The sequence below is a fragment of the Fusarium poae genome, chromosome 2, assembly GCF_019609905.1.
Source record: "Fusarium poae strain DAOMC 252244 chromosome 2, whole genome shotgun sequence".
NCBI lineage: Eukaryota > Fungi > Ascomycota > Sordariomycetes > Hypocreales > Nectriaceae > Fusarium > Fusarium poae.
Window position 1 is genome coordinate 8801600 of NC_058400.1, and position 18822 is coordinate 8820421.

General features: G+C 45.3%; 5 protein-coding genes across 5 annotated transcripts; 3 read left to right on the plus strand and 2 right to left on the minus strand.

Annotated features, from left to right (window-relative positions):
• Positions 1 to 579: 579 nt before the first annotated feature.
• FPOAC1_006995 (uncharacterized protein) lies at positions 580 to 5399 on the plus strand (the record flags this gene model as incomplete). Its single annotated transcript, XM_044851467.1, has 6 exons — positions 580 to 658; positions 710 to 884; positions 933 to 992; positions 1025 to 1555; positions 1607 to 2523; positions 3529 to 5399. 6 exons carry the CDS (start codon positions 580 to 582, stop codon positions 5397 to 5399), a joined length of 3633 nt encoding a protein of 1210 aa, XP_044710179.1.
• A 1235-nt stretch (positions 5400 to 6634) lies between these two features.
• Positions 6635 to 7695, plus strand: FPOAC1_006996 (uncharacterized protein; the record flags this gene model as incomplete). Its single annotated transcript, XM_044851468.1, has 2 exons — positions 6635 to 6908; positions 6968 to 7695. 2 exons carry the CDS (start codon positions 6635 to 6637, stop codon positions 7693 to 7695), a joined length of 1002 nt encoding a protein of 333 aa, XP_044710180.1.
• Positions 7696 to 8393: 698 nt separating this feature from the next.
• On the minus strand, positions 8394 to 9569 carry FPOAC1_006997 (uncharacterized protein; the record flags this gene model as incomplete). Its single annotated transcript, XM_044851469.1, has 3 exons — positions 8394 to 8894; positions 8943 to 9405; positions 9457 to 9569. 3 exons carry the CDS (start codon positions 9567 to 9569, stop codon positions 8394 to 8396), a joined length of 1077 nt encoding a protein of 358 aa, XP_044710181.1.
• Positions 9570 to 10485: 916 nt separating this feature from the next.
• FPOAC1_006998 (uncharacterized protein) lies at positions 10486 to 13791 on the minus strand (the record flags this gene model as incomplete). Its single annotated transcript, XM_044851470.1, has 1 exon — positions 10486 to 13791. The coding sequence occupies one exon, from the start codon at positions 13789 to 13791 to the stop codon at positions 10486 to 10488; it is 3306 nt and encodes a 1101-aa protein (XP_044710182.1).
• Positions 13792 to 16653: 2862 nt separating this feature from the next.
• FPOAC1_006999 (uncharacterized protein) lies at positions 16654 to 18137 on the plus strand (the record flags this gene model as incomplete). Its single annotated transcript, XM_044851471.1, has 2 exons — positions 16654 to 16833; positions 17358 to 18137. 2 exons carry the CDS (start codon positions 16654 to 16656, stop codon positions 18135 to 18137), a joined length of 960 nt encoding a protein of 319 aa, XP_044710183.1.
• Positions 18138 to 18822: the final 685 nt, after the last annotated feature.

Consider the following 18822-nt stretch of genomic DNA (forward strand, 5'->3'; position numbering starts at 1 on the left):
AAACTGGGTCCATCTCCACAGAGGAAGAAGAAATATGGCTTTAGAAACTGTAATTTCTCCATCCACTGACGGTAGACGAATTCCATAGATGTACATACTCTGCACGACACGTAGACTAAGTCTCCAAGATACGCGCTTCTCCTCTTTTTGCGCTTTTCCATGATCGCGAATCTGTGGGAAGAGGCTGTATGTACTCTGTAGTACATGGTATTCACCATCTTGGCAGACCGCTCAGGCCTCCTCTTGATCCGCTTCTCACGACTCAGGAAAATGCACCACCTTGTCAATATTGACCTCGTCATGGCTTGGCATTGTTATTTGTCGTTAAACACTGATTTTGATCGCCATGATTCTCGCTTAGATGCAGACGGCTGAGCTTTCAGGCTCCCGGGACGGCAGATATCATGCTCAGCATGTTTGCCACAACTTTTTTAAAGAATTCTTCCTTAGGATGGACCAGTGAAAGAGTATATATGGCATATGTTTTACGCACGGATTTGCCGATTTCAACACACCCAATTGTCTCCTGCAAACGTAGAATAGCTTTCACCAGGTCCCTATTCGAATATTCCACTTACAATGTCTGAAAAAGGCATCATCCTCCAAAGGGGAAACGTTGGGCTCACACAAGCAGTACACAATGGAGACAATATCTTCTGTTGGTTTTTGAGACTCATTTATGTGGCTACTGACTGACATAGACTCACAGACAACCCAGGAGCAGAAATGAGAAAGAAGCACATTGCCCAAAAGACTCATAACGCGAACAAGGCTGAATGGGAGAATTCAAAAACATGCGAGTGGCTGGTGGAAGAAGGGGACTTCCAAAAATGGTCGAACACCAAGGAAAGCTCATCAGTGCTGTGGATTCACGGTCGTCGCAAGTATTTGCGTTACACCAGAGTGGTTCACGTGAACTAATGAGATTGCAGCGGGTTGTGGAAAAACTGTTTTGATGTCAGTATCAATCATTCCTATACCAAGGTCATCCCGTGAATATTAGAGGCTAACTAACACATGATAGGTCTCGTGTCATCGAGAATATACACTCAAAACACGGAAACAAAGCTCACCTTTTGTATTTCTATGTGGGAGACAGCAACGATGAAAACAGCGATAAATCGTACCGGGAGATACTTCTAACATTTTGGGACCAAATATCTGAGGACCAAGTCACCGATGTTTGGGGAGACGACTCCCCGATTGAGTACCTTGAGCAGGGTGTCCAGAAATTGCTCAAGGATTCGACAAAGGCAAGGTACATCGCAGTTGATGCCCTGGACCAGCTCCCTATGAGGCTTCAAGAGCGATTGCTCGATTGGCTCAGGACTACAACACAAAAGTGTAACTTGAGTGTGGCAATCAGTTGCCGTAACTCTCATCAGATTGGAGAGCTGGAACTCAAGGACACCTTCAGCATTGAAGTCACGACCGACAGAAACAGGAACGACATTAAAATTTATCTTGAGAAGACTTTGCACTCAGACTTCCTTGACAAGAACCCGGAGTGGAGAGAAAGAACCTTTAAGAAATTGAGCGAGAATGCGAACGGGATGTAGGTCACCGGATCTTCAAACTAGAGGCTGCGGCTAATGAAATGATCCAGGTTCTTATGGGTCAGATTACAAGCTCTCAATATCTGCAGTATGGAGATGGAGCCACAGGTAGACATGGCATTGACGAATCTTGTCCCACCTGACGAAATCAAAAAGATGTTTGAAGGTTACGCAGACAGTTTCGAGAATGACACGCGTGATCCTTTCCGACAACGAGTATGCCAACGATTGATGGCTCTCTTGGCTCACAGCACGACGCCAATGCCAAAACGTACCGTCTTTATCGCTCTTTCTCTGAACGATGATGGAGATGTCAATGAGTCCTACGAGCAGAACTTGGCCAACAACGCCCACTTGATCCCGTCTTTCTGCAAACACCTTGTTGAAATCAACGAAGACCTGGGTGTCTTTCAGTTCTGCCACAAGACCGTGGTAGATTTCTTCAGAACGTACAGGTCGACTATCTATCATCGTCGCATCGCAACGCTCTGTCTTTCTTATCTGAGCTCGGACAAGTTCTCGGATGGTCCACAAAGGGGAGCTACATGGTATGATCAGGGCACCCTTGAGTCAATCCTACAACAACATCCGTTCTTGGGGTTCTCCTCGTCCCATTGGTTTCGGAGCCTCAAGAAGAGTATAGACAACAAGGACGATTCCGAAAACAAAACTGTCTTCAACTTGTTCAAAGTTCTTTTTAACAAGGATGGAAAGGCTGAGGAGAGAGGAAACTTGCAGCTGGCCTTCCAAGTACACCTGATCAGTCAAGGCAAATCAATACAGGACGGCATTTCACACGAGCACATTGTCGGGTACTTTGCGCTCGTCAGTTTCTTTGACATTATCAACGAGAATTCTTGGTTTGACGCGGACAAACCTGATGCAAAAGGCATGAGGCCAATTCATTGGGCTATTCGCAATGACATTGATCAAGCCGATGTTAGGGACTTTGTAAACAAGATGAAGCGTTCTGGCACTAATATTATGCATAACTAAGATTTTAATTATTTTATAAAGAAATAAGATACTTAAGAATAGTAAAATTTAGTAATAAAATAATATTATAAGGCTATAAGGCTATACTTTTTAATAAGGTTTAATAAAATTAACTCTATATTAAAGAATAAAAGCTTTATTAAAATTATAATAATATTATATATTTTTTTTTTTATTTAATAAAATTATTAAGAAAAAAGATATAAATTATTCTATTTTAATATATAATATATTAAATTAACCTAGATTATAGTTATAATATTAATTATATATTACTTTATAATTTAATTAAAAGATAATAGCTTAATAGCTAGATAATATATATAGTATTTTTAATATACTTATAGCTAGATTATTAAAGCCTTATATATAACTTTAATTTAATTTTAAGGTCTATATATTTTTATAATAAAAAGGCTAAAATATATCTCTATAGAATAATTACTATTAATTAAAAATAATATAATATTAATTATATTTAATTATAAAATTTTATAATTTTTTAGCCTTTTTATTTTTTAAAGGGATTTATAATAAATTTAATAAAAAATATAGTAATTTAATATAATATATTATTATATTAAAAGTAAAATTAACTTTATAAAAAAGTAAATTATTTTTTAAAATATAATAAATTAATATATATTATAATTTATAAAATTAAAGGTTTTTATTTAAACTATTAAAAATAAATATAAATATTTTAAATAATAGCTTTTTAATATATTCTAGCTATAATAGCTTAAATTATAAGAAACTCTATTTAAATTAAAGTTAAATAAAGAAATTTATATATATAATTAAGAGTTTAATATAAAGTTAAAAAGCTAAAGTAAAAGCTAATTTTATTAATATTATAGATAATTAAACTTAATTATATGCCTAACCTCTTAGTATATTATATGATCGCCGTGATCTCTTGTGATTACAAGTATCAGTAGTTTCAACGAAGGTGGCGCTGATATAAATGTTCAAGACAACTCGGGCTGCACTCCTCTCTACTACGCTGCCCACTGTGGAAACGCCGAGGTTGTCACGCTTTTGATCGACCTCAAGGCTGATCTTGACGTCAAGAACAAGCACAACGAAACAGCATTGATCGCGGCTTGTAAGAAGCACCATGGAAACGTTGTGCGCAATCTTGTCAAGGCCAAAGCCGACGTTCGCGTGCAAAGCGAATTCGGGACTGCTTTACAAGCGATATCACTGGTCGGTTGTAACAAGTGTGCTGAGAAGATACTCGAACAGTATGGGAAATCTCGAATCCGCGAAACGTGTGGACCTTTCGGTACCTCTCTACACGCTGCAGCCTTTCATGGCCATGTTGACTTGGTCAAGCTTCTATGTGCACACAGAACGGATGTCAATGCTAGTGACCCGACATATGGAACCCCACTGACAGCAGCAGCCTCGGGGCTGAATCCGGGTCAGGAACCAAGTCATTACCTGGAAATTACCCAGGAACTCATAAAACACGGCGTTGACATCAATGATCGGAGTGGTAGACTCGGACCAGCACTTCGTTCAGCTGCCTATCACGGAAACGCTGACCTTGTTAAGCTCTTGTTAGACAAGGGTGCCAAAGTTTCAAAGTCCAAGGGAATGATGGGTACAGCATTCGAAGCCGCCAGCGCACGTGGACATGAAAAGATCATGGAGATGTTATTGGAGGCGGATCCAAGCGCGAAAACGTACGGCGAAAACGATGAAGAAGCGGCTCACGAGCGACAAAAGGTTCAGCGAAGGATCTTTCGAGCCACTGTCAAAGCCAGCAGCGTAAACGCCACCAACAACCTCATCGGAGAGTTTGAAAACTTTTTCCACAAAGAGATTCGCAAGGGAGCCACGCCATTCCTTAGAGGATTATCCAAACTTGGAGAAAACTGCTTCATCGATGTCGTTACGCTGACCACAGCCTCTTCTGAGCAACGCATCAAGAAAGGAGACCAGCAGAGCAAACGAAATTCCAAGTTTGGGCTTGGCATCTTGAACTGCTTTGGGAAAGAAGATCCAGACGCTGAACGGGTTGGGAAATCCCGCTTGTACCTTCGGAGAGCTACAAAGACATTTGCTGCAGATGGAGTTGGTGAGCATTTCCAACAGGTGTTGGATAGAATGACCCAAGCGGCTGTAAAGATTCTGGAAGATGCCATCGAAAACGGGACCAAGGAAGTCATAAGATTGATCGCTAATACTTGGGTTGAGGCATTGAACAATCTGATTCAGCGTCCAGGATACGGCGAGAACATGTTGAAAGCCGTCGTTCAAAGACGAGCCAATGAACTAAAAGGCTACATGTCAGACGAAAACCTAAGCCCTGACGAAAAATGGGAAAAAGCCAAAGCACTCGCCCTGGTCGGAATCGAGCTCCTTGTCGTGGCTGTTGGACGCGGTGAAAAGTTCAAACGTCTGTCGTTTGTCACCTCCAAGCTCTGGGTTCAGGCAGTCATTGACGTCGACATTCTCGGAAAAGACGGTGCATTAGCGACACAACAATTAATAGGCGTTTTTGCAGAGCGATTCATATCAGCTGTGGAGATGAAAGATGTAGCTGAAGTGGAAGTCTGTGGTAAATCCGGTATTGAGCTTTTGAGAGCTGCTGCGTTGAGTGGTAACAAGTCAGTGTTGGACAAGTTTAGTGGCGAGTGGATTCGATGTTGGGACTTTACTCTGCAGAATATGGACTTTGAGACACAACAAACAATTCAGCGGAGAGTTATGGAGCATAGCGAATGCTTTATGGGCGAGGTAGCTTTTGAGGAGAGTTTCACAGCCAAGGAGCTCCTGCAGACCGCAATCAAGTATTGGGAGAGTCAGGCACTATCTACACTTAGTTCACCAGTTTGACGGGGCATTAGTCAGACATCTGGAAATAGCATCCGATGATCAAGAGTATTACCACAGAGCGAGTTTGTCATATGACAGAACTTGAAGATACCCATTCCCAACAAATATAGGGTAACAAGCCAATGCAATGCATTGATAGTGGTTCATCAGTGACAGGCTGTTGACAAGCTGGTTGGTTACAGAAAAGATTATCTCCTAAGTCTTAGGTAATAAAAACAAGTAGTCTAAGAAATAGAGTCTAAGGATTATAAAGTGTCCTACTAATTTCGTCTCTTATGCTTTCAACTGCCAATTTTTCTGACACTCTGAGGCCAAGAAAGCGCACGGTTAGTACTGGTAAAGAATTATCCGGAAATCTCAATAATACGAGGTCTGTTTCAGAACCCTGTATGCAAATCTATGTATAATCTTACTTAGCTCGCCGCAACTCTAGTCCAGTAAGCAAAAGCTCGACTGACTGACCTAACAATTTGCTCTGTTACGCTTGTAGCGGAGAATTCTGCTGACCCTGAAGATTGATCGTTTACCAGTCGAGTTACTTGCTGACTTTGATAGTGAGGGATCCAGTACCAATGAACCGGTATCTTATTGGATCCATAAGTATTCCTTTTTTTCCCGTAAACATATCCCATCGTGATTATTAGCTACTCCCTCTTTTCCAACGTTAGTCTGTTCTTGTCCAAGCACCACCATTCAGTCACGAGTCGTAGCAGACATCCCAAACAAGTAAATCAAGAGGACGATCGTGAAACAAATCACTAGCACGGATCTAGTTCCACCATTCGGGCTTGCCTTTTCCTCGTGCAGCATCTAAAATTAGTTACTTGGCGTCGACTTAGCCTTGTGTGGCGGAAGAGGCCCGTGTTCTAGAACGATGTCAAATTCATCTCGTATCAAGCCTTGCAGTTTAGCTCTTTGACCGTATTTTGATCCATTTAAGCTTGGCAGCCTTTGGTCTAACCGTCAACAGGCATTCAAACGAGAGCTACTACCCGTTCATGCTATACGGGGTGATCCCTTGTCGTAAGGCATCGCCGATAGTTAGTAGACTAACTAACAACAAGCATTGCCCCAGACAAAAGAAAGAATAAAAGACGATGGTCTGCACCTTTCCGAAATCTTCAGCATCACATTCGTCACCAGATTTCCCTCTCTAATACCTTTAATCACATACACTCGCTGGCTTAGCCAACACACCTTCGTTCAACCCAATTGCTTACTCACGACTACCGACCATGAAGTTCTTCTCCGCCCTCACGATTGCGAGCGCTGTCGCTCCGGCCTTTGCTGTCCCTGCTCCCGCTACTACTCCTACTGTCCCCGATGTTCTCGGAAAAAAGGCCTGCGTTACTCCTCCCAAGAGGGTTGAGTGGCGTGAACTTGGCGCTGCCAACCAAAAAGCCTACCTCGATTCTGTTCTGTGCCTAAAGACCAAGCCTTCTCGCATTGGTCTCAAGTCATCTCTGTACGATGACTTCCCTTACGTCCACTTCAAGCTCAACGACTGGAGTCAGTATTCCCAAAACCGATATATCGTATTTGTTCTTTTGGCTAACTTGCTGTAACAGTCCACGGCGGCGCTCCTTTCCTTCCTTGGCACAGATACTTTGGTGTCATTTACGAGCAGGCTCTTCGCGACTGTGGTTACAAGGGCCCTGGAACATACTGGGACTGGACCAAGGATGCGGAGAAGGGTCTTTTGAGTTCTCCTCTCATGTCCAAGGACGCTTTCGGTGGAAACGGAGACCAAGTTAACATGGAATGGCCAGGCAGCACCGGCCTCCAGTGTGTTAGGGATGGCCGATTCTCCAAGCTCCGACCCGAGTACCTCGAGGATGAGCCCAAGGTTCTTTCCAAGGGTGGTCACTGTCTTTTCCGCAACATGCCCGAGGTCAGTGAGCCCGCCGCTTATAAGATGATGGTGCCACAAATCACCTCCAAGGGCATCAACGACCTCCAGAAGGCTGGCAACTGGTCTTACTTCCACACTGCCACCGAGGGCGGTCCTCACGGCACCATCCACGCTTCTCTCGGTGGAGAGATGAACCCTACTACTTCTCCCAACGAGCCTCTCTTCTTCATGCACCACGCTCAGATCGACCGTGTCTGGCTGCAATGGCAGCAGAAGAAGGCTAGCCGCTTCTCCGAGTATGATGGTGAGGGTATGCTCTACCCCAAGCGGGACCGCGTCAATGTCAAGCTTGATGATGTTCTCCCCATGTTTGGCCTTGCCAAGGACGTCAAGGTTAGAGATGTTATGAACCCCTCCAAGGGTCCTTTATGCTATACCTACTAAGCATAGCATAATGCAAAAAGTGGGAAGTAGTATGGTGGATGGATAATGGCTACGCTGGCGATAATGAAGAATGTTACCATGGCTGTGATCATGGCATTCGTTTTACAAAAGTACAACATATATGTTAATTGTGTCTCTGAGAGACAATCTATATTTGAAAAATAGAATAAATAACTTTAATTCAACGTTTTCTACCACTATGGCATGTCGATGCGTAATCTATCATCTTAAGCAATATGAGGTCTCAGTTTAAGCATATCTTGTCCTTTGCCATACACAGAAGTACGTCGATATCGGCCTTTTACACTTTTGTAACCCTCATCATGAACGAGGCTACAATTGAACAATTCAATTGAATACAAAGTAGGTAATACGTAGAATCACTGTTCATCACAAGGCTGCTCGGGTCGATCACGGAGCTTATTTTCGACTTGACGATCAGCACGCACTGGCGTTGAGCCCTGTGGCCTCGCTGAACACGATGCTCTGTGGTATAGAATCGATACAGGAAGGCTTATATCCATATCATTTAGGTTTATCTGGTCTTGTTTCTTTAATAAGAGATATTTGATGCTTTCCAAATACAGGACTTTTGGTTGTATATTACTATTACTATAAATATTGTTTCTATTTCCTTTAACACCACGCATACGCCTAGTACCGCAACCCAACCAGTATTCAATTCCATAAATAAACCATTAACTGTCCAGATCCCGTATGCCCCTCATACTCTGGTAACTGAAGCTATTTCTAGCATCGAGTTCAAAATTCTTGACTGATGGAGGCCTCTGGCCCGTTTCTTCGTGCTTTTCCAGATACTCCTTCAGACCTCCATAGAAGTTCTTCAAGCACAACATGCCAAAGATGGCTGTCGCGAGAAGAAACACAGCAGCCATGAGAGCATAGCAAGTCATGATATCACCTGTGGCTCCATAATTGTCCCAGTGGGTCTGCATCCGGACAATGTTGAAGATGAAATAAGAGATACTGGCGAGGAAGATGACGATCGAGGCCACCATGCCTATGCGGTTTTCCGTCTTGCTGAATATTATAGATAGCATGGTGATGATAACAGCAACTCCAAGAAGAACCATGCGAATGATGAATTCGGTTCCCATGCCTCGAAGTTGGGTGACGCCGTAGATGACTTCGTAGCAGATAATAAAGTAAATAACTACTTTGGCAAACATGACGAAGATCTAGACATGTTAGCTTGGAATTGACAGTACAAGACGAGATCTGCCTACCAGGTGAATCATTCGAATCCTTCTTAACCTAGCATCTGCACCAACATTTCGATACGCTTGCCAATCGAAGTGTTGTTTAAGGTACCAAACGGTGATAATAAGAAAGAGGGTGCAGACTCCTACGACAAACGGCATGGCGAACAAAATACCGCCAATATCTTCCCAAATAGGCTTATCTAGGTGAACCAAAGATTCACCGTTCATATCAGTAGAGCCTGAGAGTGATTCGATACTCTCCCTGATTTGCTTGCGCTGGTAGACGGCCAGAGGCAGGAAACCAGCGTTGAGCAGGCAGGCAAGCATGGCCTGAGCTGTACTCTTGAGACGAATTGCATCGATCATGAAAATGAGCTGGAATACAAAGCCAAAAATGAAGATGGCTAAATTGGCTGGGATTGTGTATCCTCTTGGGACTTGCAACACAGTTGGCTTGAGGTACTCATTCCAATTGATGACAACAATTCTGGACAATGTCAGTGATGGAACAAACAAAAACAGCGGTAAGATTACAAACCCCTGAAGAATTGACACCGTCACGCCTTGCAAGAGGCCGATAGCGAGGAAAGACACGACGGACGGGGCGTGTTGCACCTTGTTGGTGATGTTTGATACTGTGTCTGCAGCCATTATGTCTGTATGCTATATCGTCTCCTCATACATCAAATTAATTGATGTTGATGGGTTTCAGAATAAACAACAAAAAGAATTGCCCGATTCTTATCAAATACCGCCACTAGTGCCAAGAGCATCACCATTGCCGTATGTAACTAGCAAGGGTTCGTGGAGAATATTGGGTCTTGACCCGCTAAGGACTCGTATTCCTCTAGCCTTGCTGTCAATTGTCGGTCATAATATTCTGGAAATGACCCAGAAGTTGGTTAGACAAGACCGGCAACTCCGAGAGTTGTGTTATTAGAACTATCGTTTTGCTATACTGCCAATTGTTGATAGACTATCGTCTAGTACTCTTTTGTCTCTCACAAACCCTGGCCGTTGTCAAACATTAGTTGTAGAGGCGAGAGGGTTTCAGAGGTGTTGAAGATTATGCGGGCATGGGTCCTGGTCAGGAACAGACACTAAGTTGGTGATCCCCTTTTTGACGACTCTGCACAGACTAATATCCCTGTCTGTTATTATCCACAAAACGAATCACATCTTCCACTAAAAATGTCAACAACAGAATCAAGGCGAGCATTTGACAGTTGCCGTGCCCTGTTCTTCATAATCATTCTGTCATTACCAAGTGCCGAAGCTGAGAGCCCAACTTCTGAGGCGAAGAGAAAACTCAAAAAGCTCCGACTTCACGATCCTGATGGAGTTCGGACGAGACGCTAGCTAGCATGATCCTCTGAAGATCAGCTCGCTTGGAAAACTAGTGGAAGTAATAACAGACACGCTTCACTATCTACTTTATTCCATCGAGAATTGAAGTAGATTCGCATTGGTCAATTGGGCATCATTTAGTCTAAACATTCTCGTTCATCAACGTGGTAGTTGATCGAGATATTCTATTATGGAACTATGATAAACCACCAAACAACTATTACCAAGCTATTCTAGCCAAGAAAGACTTTGGATACTTTCTCACAAAGAACTTTCTAATCTCATCCACCACCAAAATACCCAATCCAAGAGGGATAGGAATGAGCCAAAACTCAATCGGCACAGACTCTGTATCAAACAAGTTCTGGATACCAGGTACTTCGGTAACAAATATGGCAATACACAAACTGATAAGCATGCTGAGAATCAACCAAGGGTTGCGATGAGCCTTGCTCAAAGGACTAGCTTGGAAAATACTCAAGCGGCGGTTTCGCACAGCAAGGATGTTACCCCATTGAAGGAACACAAGTGTAACAAAGTAAACACACTGGCCAGTGTTGTTGAATTTGATGAGCTCATCCTTGGTGTAACCGTGATATCCCTCTGAGTATCCTTCAAAGAGGAAAAAGAGCTCTGATACGGGCAACTTGGCGTACTTCCACATGTAGAGGAAAAACATGGAGTGAGCAGTGATGGTCTCCATGAAACCGGTAAACAGATAGGCTTGTGTGTAAATCTTGGTGTTGATGAGATGATCGCGCTTGTGATTGCGAGGAGGAAGGGAGAGAAGGTCGAATTCCTCCTTCTCCATGATGAGTGAAAGACTGAGGAAAAGATCGGTAAAAACACAAATGATGATCATGAGGAAAGCGCTGAGTGGGAGAGGAACACCGAAGAAGACGTTGAGAATGACGGGCCAGATCTCGGACCAACTACCGGCGGGAAGAAGGTAGGAGATGACCTTTTGGAGGTTCTGGAAGACGAGACGACCAAGGCGCATGGCGTCGACGATGGAGTCAAACCGATCGAGGAGGACGAGATCAGATGCTTCAATGGCGACGTCACTTCCAGTAACGATAGCGACACCGACATCAGCAGCTCGAAGGGCGGGGGCATCGTTGACACCATCACCAGTGACAGCGACAACGTTGTCGCGCTCACGTAGCTCAGTGACAATACGAAGCTTCTGTTCAGGCGTGGTACGAGCAAAGACAATCTCCTCATAGGCACAGACGACATCCCAATCCTCTTGACTAAGTCTGCTAAGGTTGGCACCCTCAAGCAAGAGACTTCGCTTGATGATCTCAGCGCGGTCACCTTTTTTTGGCTTCTTCTGCTTCTTTTCCTCGTTGCTTGAAGGAGTGCCAGGGTAGAGAGAGTCAATAGTGTCAGGGTCCTGCTGGCATGAGAAAATACCAGTGTTGCGGGCGATTGCAGCGGCGGTCAGGGCGTAGTCACCGGTAACCATGAAGAAACGAGTTCCAGCGCGTCGACATTGCTCAACTGTGGCTGGAATCTCAGGGCGGTGAGGATCGATGATGCCGAGCATACCGACGATGGTGAGGTCTTGAATGGCAGAGTGTGTGATTTCGTCACTGAAACTGTTGGTACCGGCGACAGCGCGAGGGGTGATGAACTTTTCACAAAGCACGATGACACGTTCAGCACGGCGAGAAGCTTCATCTTGGATCTGCTGGAACTTGATGCGTGCGTCGCGTGTAAGAGTGACGACAGAGTTGGACTCGGCTGACCAGTACTTGGTACATCCAGCGAGGAGGATATCGGGAGCACCCTTGATGATTACCCGGTAAGCACCCCTCTCATTGTCGGACTGGAAGACGGTCAACATCCATTTGTTCTTGGAGTTGAAGGGAACCTCAAAGACACGAGGCATAGTCTTTCGGAGGCCATCTCCAGTGGGTCCAGATGCGGCGAAGCGGAAAACGGCGCTGTCTGTGGCGTTACCCATGACGGATCGCTCCTGGATGGGAAGATGGACGGTTGTGGGATCGAAGGATGCATCGTTGCAGAGGAGAGCAGCGCGCTGTAAAGCCATGGAAGGTTCATCGGCCTCCTTGCTGTTGACAAGATACTCAAACTCATCTGAAGACTCAAACTTCTTATCGACAAAGGCAACAGAGCTGACAAACATCTGGTTCTGAGTGAGAGTACCGGTCTTGTCAGAGCAGATGACGTTGACACAGCCCAATGTCTCAACAGTTGATAGACCCTTGGGCAAGACATTGACAGCCTTCATGCGACGAGCCACCATCATGAGTGTCAATGCAACAGCCACAGGCATACCCTCAGGGATGAAAGCGACGACGCAAGCCATGACGTTGACAAGCATTGCTGGAACACTCATGTAGTCTGGGTGATCAACGCGAAGCCAACCAACCCAAGTGAGTAGAATGGCAAGTGCAAGGACAATAGTCATGCAAACAATGATGGTGACGAAGCGGGTGATTTCTTTCTGAATCAGAGCTGCAGAGTCCTTGACGCCAGAGGTAGAAGTCGCGATGCGTCCCATGACAGTTCGGCCACCGGTGAGGATAACGACACCGACACCGTTGCCGTTCATGACAGTAGTTCCCATGAAAGCAATGTTGCGACTCTCAAGGAAGTTGGCATCAGTTGCATCAACAGCACCCTCAATCTCATCAGACTCTCCAGTCAGGACAGAACGGTCGAAGCGGATGTCTCCGGAGTGGCTGATGATGCGGAGATCAGCTGGGACCTTGTCGCCGACTTGAAGATGGATGACATCGCCGGCGACAAGATTAATTGTTGCCAAACTCTTGAGTTCACCGTCACGCTTGACCATTGCGAATGAAGGCAAAAGGTCAAGAATAGAGTTCATAGTCTTGGCGGTAGACCAATCTTGAAAGGCGGAGAAGCCAGCTTGGAGAAAGATGACAATAAGGATTAGAACGGCGAGAGATAGGTTTTGGTTCGAGGGTGGGTTGCTGAGCGGCTGCCAGCAGAGAAAGAAGATGATGGCTCCAACCCAAAGAACGGAACAAAAGCCACCAAAGATGTATTTGAGAGTGCGCTTGATGTAATTCGTCTTGGGATGAGGCAGGGTATTCTTTCCATCGCGTTCAAGCCTCGTCGCAGCCGCACTCTCGGAAAGACCAGAGTCAGCGCTGACGTTGAGCTGCTGACACAACTGCTCAGCCTGAAGTTCATGGTACTGAAGCTTTGAGAAATAATCCTCATCAGTCTTTGGTTTGAGACCTTTGGAGTCTTCGGTGTCGGGCTCGACTTGTTTGGCTTCGGTGACTTGGATGGATAGAGTGCGGTACTCGATTTGGTAGCCTGAGTAGGGGGAGGCAGGGTGGATACGGCTTCGAGAGCTGGAGTGCGAGCGACGACGAGAGAGGGAACGGGAGCGAGTACGGCCGAGACGGTTTGCTTCGGGGTCTTGACGGCCGCGATCAGGACCGTCTTGGAAGGTGATGCGGTGATTATGAGCGGTTTCAGGATCGAATTCCTTTGTACCGTGGATGATGTCTGGGTCTGCCATTGTGATGATTGTCTTTTTGCAAAAGAGCTTGAGAAGGGGAGAAGGGTAGAGGAGAGGAGAGAGTGTGTAAGAGTGGGTGAGAGAGTTACTGAGTGTAGTAATTCAAGTGATATTAATACAAAACAGTAGCAAAGTCTAGACAATTCCAAAAGACTTTACTTCTTTCATTATAATTAGAGGAGGCCTCTTCGGCTGTTCCTATTCAGTATGGTTTGTCTCCCCGGCTGGATAAATGCCTCATGCATTGGACGATTACCGTTATGAAACACGTTGTAGAGGTAAGTGAAGCTATACAAGATGTGTACCAAGACCGCCAGCGAGAAAGTCGTGTGGTTGAAGGTAGGGGCGAGTATGCGACTACATGTGCCTCTAGCTGTTCCAGTTAGTTAGTCTGGCAGCCAGCCAGCGAGCTTACGCGCAGGGCTGCGCTGAGGGGGAAGGAAATGAGAGAATGGGTAAACTAACCGTTTATGGGCACAAGCCAGTTTCGATTTGTGATATCACCGCTTTTCGACTCAGCCCCTTTGTATCAATGAGGAGAAGAAGGGTGAGAAGCTCCACCAGATGTAGTGCAGGTTCCAGTCAAGTATTTAGCTCATAATGTTTGCATGATGTTTGACTTGGGTTGACAAGAGTTAAAAAAAAACAAGGCTTGTCTGACATGGAACAAGCCCAGTCCAGTTGGATCTATGGCTAACCAGATTTGACACAACGGCGAAAGGGAACTTTTGGAAAGGTGTCCAGTTTTTTACCAACAGCACATATTTTAACGGTTACGAGTTACGTTACCAGAACCCAGATTCTCGGATTTGGTTCCAGTGGCAAGGGTTAGTCAACGGGGCGAAAGAGAGAGCGAGAGAGCGAGAGAGCGAGAGAGAGAAAATAAGGCACAGAAAATAAGGTGCTTAAATTAAGCATTTTGGACGTGGGTGTAGCCGTCTTGGCATGGCCATAGCTTCTTGGTCTTGTTTCTCACCCCCTTGACACTTTCTTTGTGGGATCGGGATACCATTTCCGGGAGTGGCAGTGTCTAACTAGAGCATATGCATGCAAGGACAGTCACAGAGAGAAACCCTTATTTAAACTAGTCTCAACTTGGAATGAATATCGTCATAAACTCAACTCTTTGCGCCCGTCATTTCAAATTCCCTCATACTTTACCTTCGCAAACCGACAAATGAGATTCGTCTCCAACTTTTGCTCACCGACTGTACCCAAAGACAAAAGACCATCTGACCTTTTTTTTTTGACTTTTTCCTTTTAGGACGACGATAGCAAAGGATTTTCGCATGTGCCTCCTCCTTTTCTCTCTGTCTCTCCCTCTTCTCTCTTGTCTCACAAAGGTCTAGACCATTCTAACTTATCCAATTCGGAAATTCCCATTGCAAATCTGGTATTTTCGTTTTCTTACGAAGCAACCAATCACTCGTATTCTTTTTCCCACTGACGTCTTTCCCTCCTACCCACCATCAAACTTTTTTTTACATACCAGAAGCCGCTCAACCCGAGCGCCGTTTTAACCGTCAAAACACTATCCCATCTAAAAATGGTAACTCCATAAACCCTGAAGCCACCAACCACATGCTCATCGTCGTGAATCTGGCGGTCAGACGCGTCATGCAGGGCTGATTTGAATATGCGTGTCATTATAGAGATTGTTCGAGATCTTGGGTCTTTTTAGTTTTCGTACAAGACAACGTAGCATCAAATATCCAGGTTTCTTCTCTAGCAGACCCTTGTACTGGCTGGTGTCACTTGTGCCTGCAGAGCCAAGCATTTAATTTTCCGATGGGTTGGGGCGCTAAAGAATCCACGAACACACCTTGTTGATGTCTAGACGAGATTTCCCATGGTTTTTAGTGCAGGGTTGTGAACAATCTGCCGAGGCATAATTCTACATGCGACACTTCATATAAATCCTAAAAAGAATCCATTGCCGCCCTTTTCTTTTCCTTCTTTACTCTGTTTCTGAGGACAGGTACTGAGAAATGATTCAACGTCATCCCGTCCCTTCTTTTGCATTTGTCAAATTTTGTGTCGCGATATTCTCATGGGAGGATTTGAAGTGTATTCTTGTCGCACATGTAAACTTCTAAGATCCCTCCACGTTGTAGCTCCATTCCGGAATTTAGGAATGCTAGGTGACTGTCAATTAATTAAAGATCTGGGTCAGGCAATGTTGGCGTCAGTTCCCAAAAGTGGCTGACGACAGAAATTTTTCGTCAAACAAGAGCTGCACCTGGCCGTAATTACAATGTTTTTAGTGTACTTATATAAGAGATGTGTTGGTATGAATGATAAAAATCAGTGTATGAGGGAAATTAAGAACATGAAAAGTCGCTGCGAATCCACCAACTGTGTTGTGGTGCTTTTGGGTTGTTGCACTCAAAAGAGACGGTAGATATTCTGCCGTGACTCGTTACCAAGAACAGAGAACAAGTCACCAAGAAAGACGATACAACGGACTACCCATTATCCAGCGATGAAAATGTATTTCAAGGACAAAAGACCATCTTTTATGAGGATTTAACTACACTTTGAGGCTTGCAATCATCAGGTAAATTCTTCAAAAACCACCCCATTTACCCGGTAGAACTACAATGACGGATGAACAGAACCAGTGACTGATAACCGATAAGAAATGTGGCGCAGTCAATTGAGGCGGAACCCCACTTTCCTCTTTTCGGGTAGTCACGGAAAAACGGAACTCGACAACCGTACCATCTTGAACATTCAATCAATCAACATCGACATCACCAACTCAGCCCTACCCACTAGTCCTGGCTCTATGGAAACGTGATGCCGGCTCCTCGATGAGTAATCTCTCTTTCACTGTCGTCCCTCATCGCGCGCGCATATCCCATGTCAGGTCAAGAGACCTCACCACAGTCTCCCCCCGCAAACACACCAAAACATCGACGGCCCTGGACTGCAGCCGAGGATGCCACTCTGAGGTCTCTAGTCGGCCACTTTGGTGCCAGTAGAGGCTCAGAGGGAAGGTGGAAGGACATTGCTGCTGGGCTAGAGGGTCGTACGGCAAAGGTGAGTGAGTCTTGGTTCTCCTCCGCACGCGCCTCAACGCGGTCCATGATGGCCCACAGAGTGTGGATGAGAGTGGAGGATGTTTGGTGGATGAAGGACTAATTGATCTACAGGATTGTCGGAAACGATGGCTTCACTCTCTTGATCCTTCACTGCGCAAAGGTAGATGGACATCTCAAGAGGATGAAATTCTTCTGTCTGCTTATGCACGACTTGGACCACTTTGGAATGACATTGGTAAACTCTACAGTTGTGTGATACCAAACTCATCTGACAATGTAATAGCCTCTCTCATACCCGGAAGAAAAGATGATCAATGTTCCAAAAGATACAATGATATCTTGAATCCATCTGCCAAAAACCGCCTAAGCGACTGGACATCGAATGAAGATAACCTCTTACGTCAAGGAGTAGCGGCTCTAGGTCATCGATGGGTAGCTATTTCAGCGAGAATACCCGGCCGTCCTCCCCTTACATGTCGAAATCGCTGGCGCACGCTCTCACGGCTATCACATCAACGACAGAGCAAGTCACAAGGAACCACTCCATCGTCATCATCTCAGATGTCTCCCACAGACATTGGAATATCACCAGCGCCTCAAAATCCCAACATCAGCTTGGAAACGAGCGGTGGAAACACGACTGATCATCTCATGCCTTTCCCAACGATGGACACCGATTTGAACCATGATCAGATGGGTTCCAATTTTCTGGACTCGGCTTTCTTTGACACTTTCACAGGGCCTTCGCCTTCGCCGCTGAGGGATTCCGAGGGCAGTGAAGATACAGAAACGCCCAATGATGGTGCGGCACCCACAATTGCTGGACCTGCCCCCGATCTCTCAACAAACATACCAGACCAAGTACAGAACGGCCCTACACATTGTCCACAGCCATCAAGGCCGTTGCCATCCCAGCCGCCTCCGAATAATACGACCGGTTCATTCACCATGCCGTCCCCGTCGACATGGTCCTCACTAGGCACTATGTTGCCCCCAGGAACATCGCCCACAAACCAGAACCTGTGGCTTGGATCAGCTAGCAATCCTTCCCTGCCCAAAGATTGGGGCGTTCCAGCAGATGATTCGATACCGCAATCTTACACCGAGCAATTTCCACTACCAACTTCGACGGCACAGACAATACATCACCATCACCACCATCATGTACACCACCACTTTCACCATTACCATCACTACCAAGGCGGAGGCGACTCATGGCGACAGCTGGAGCAGCAATGTGAGGCAGAAGCTTTGCAGGCACACGTTCAACAAAACGAGAATGGTCCACCGAATGCCGGATGAATGGACCAAGAGTTTAGAGATTTAACATCTCTTATCCGCTACAAACAAACCCAGGTCAACTGCCTGATAAAACCTACACAGCAGGGTGTCCGAACCCCCCACGGCGCATTGTGTTCATCCACCACGCCCGGGCGGCTTCATCATCTAGTCAAGCACAGCCTGTCGCGAAAAGACGTTGGTATTGCAGTAGCCTCAGGACGCCACGCAGATAGGCTCTCTGAACGGACAGTATTGTATCGCTACAGAAGCTTCTAGCTTGCAGTTGCTTGGAGCCTTACCATAGTCTTGGGAGGGATTGATGGTCTCCTCAACAGCATTTTTGTTTTTTAATTTCTGTACTCTACGTGGACGGAAGTCGGAAAAAACTGGGAATGCTCAGACTTTTTTTTGACTAGAGTACAGAAAATACTAAATACTCTTGAGGAGACCATCAGGCCCTTTATTCTGTTGAAGTCGACTAGTTTAACAAGTGGATTTTGGCCAGCAACTTGAACAGTGTTCTCCGGCGACTACGTTTTACCGATTAGATGAGACGTTATGGCTGTATCTGAAGACACTCCAATACATCACTCACCTTACTGCCGGTCTTTATCCAAAATAGGAAAATGAGGACAAACAATTGATGGAGAGAAGGGATTTGAATGCTGCCTGTTTTCTTGGTGGCAGTGCGCTGGGACGGGCCATT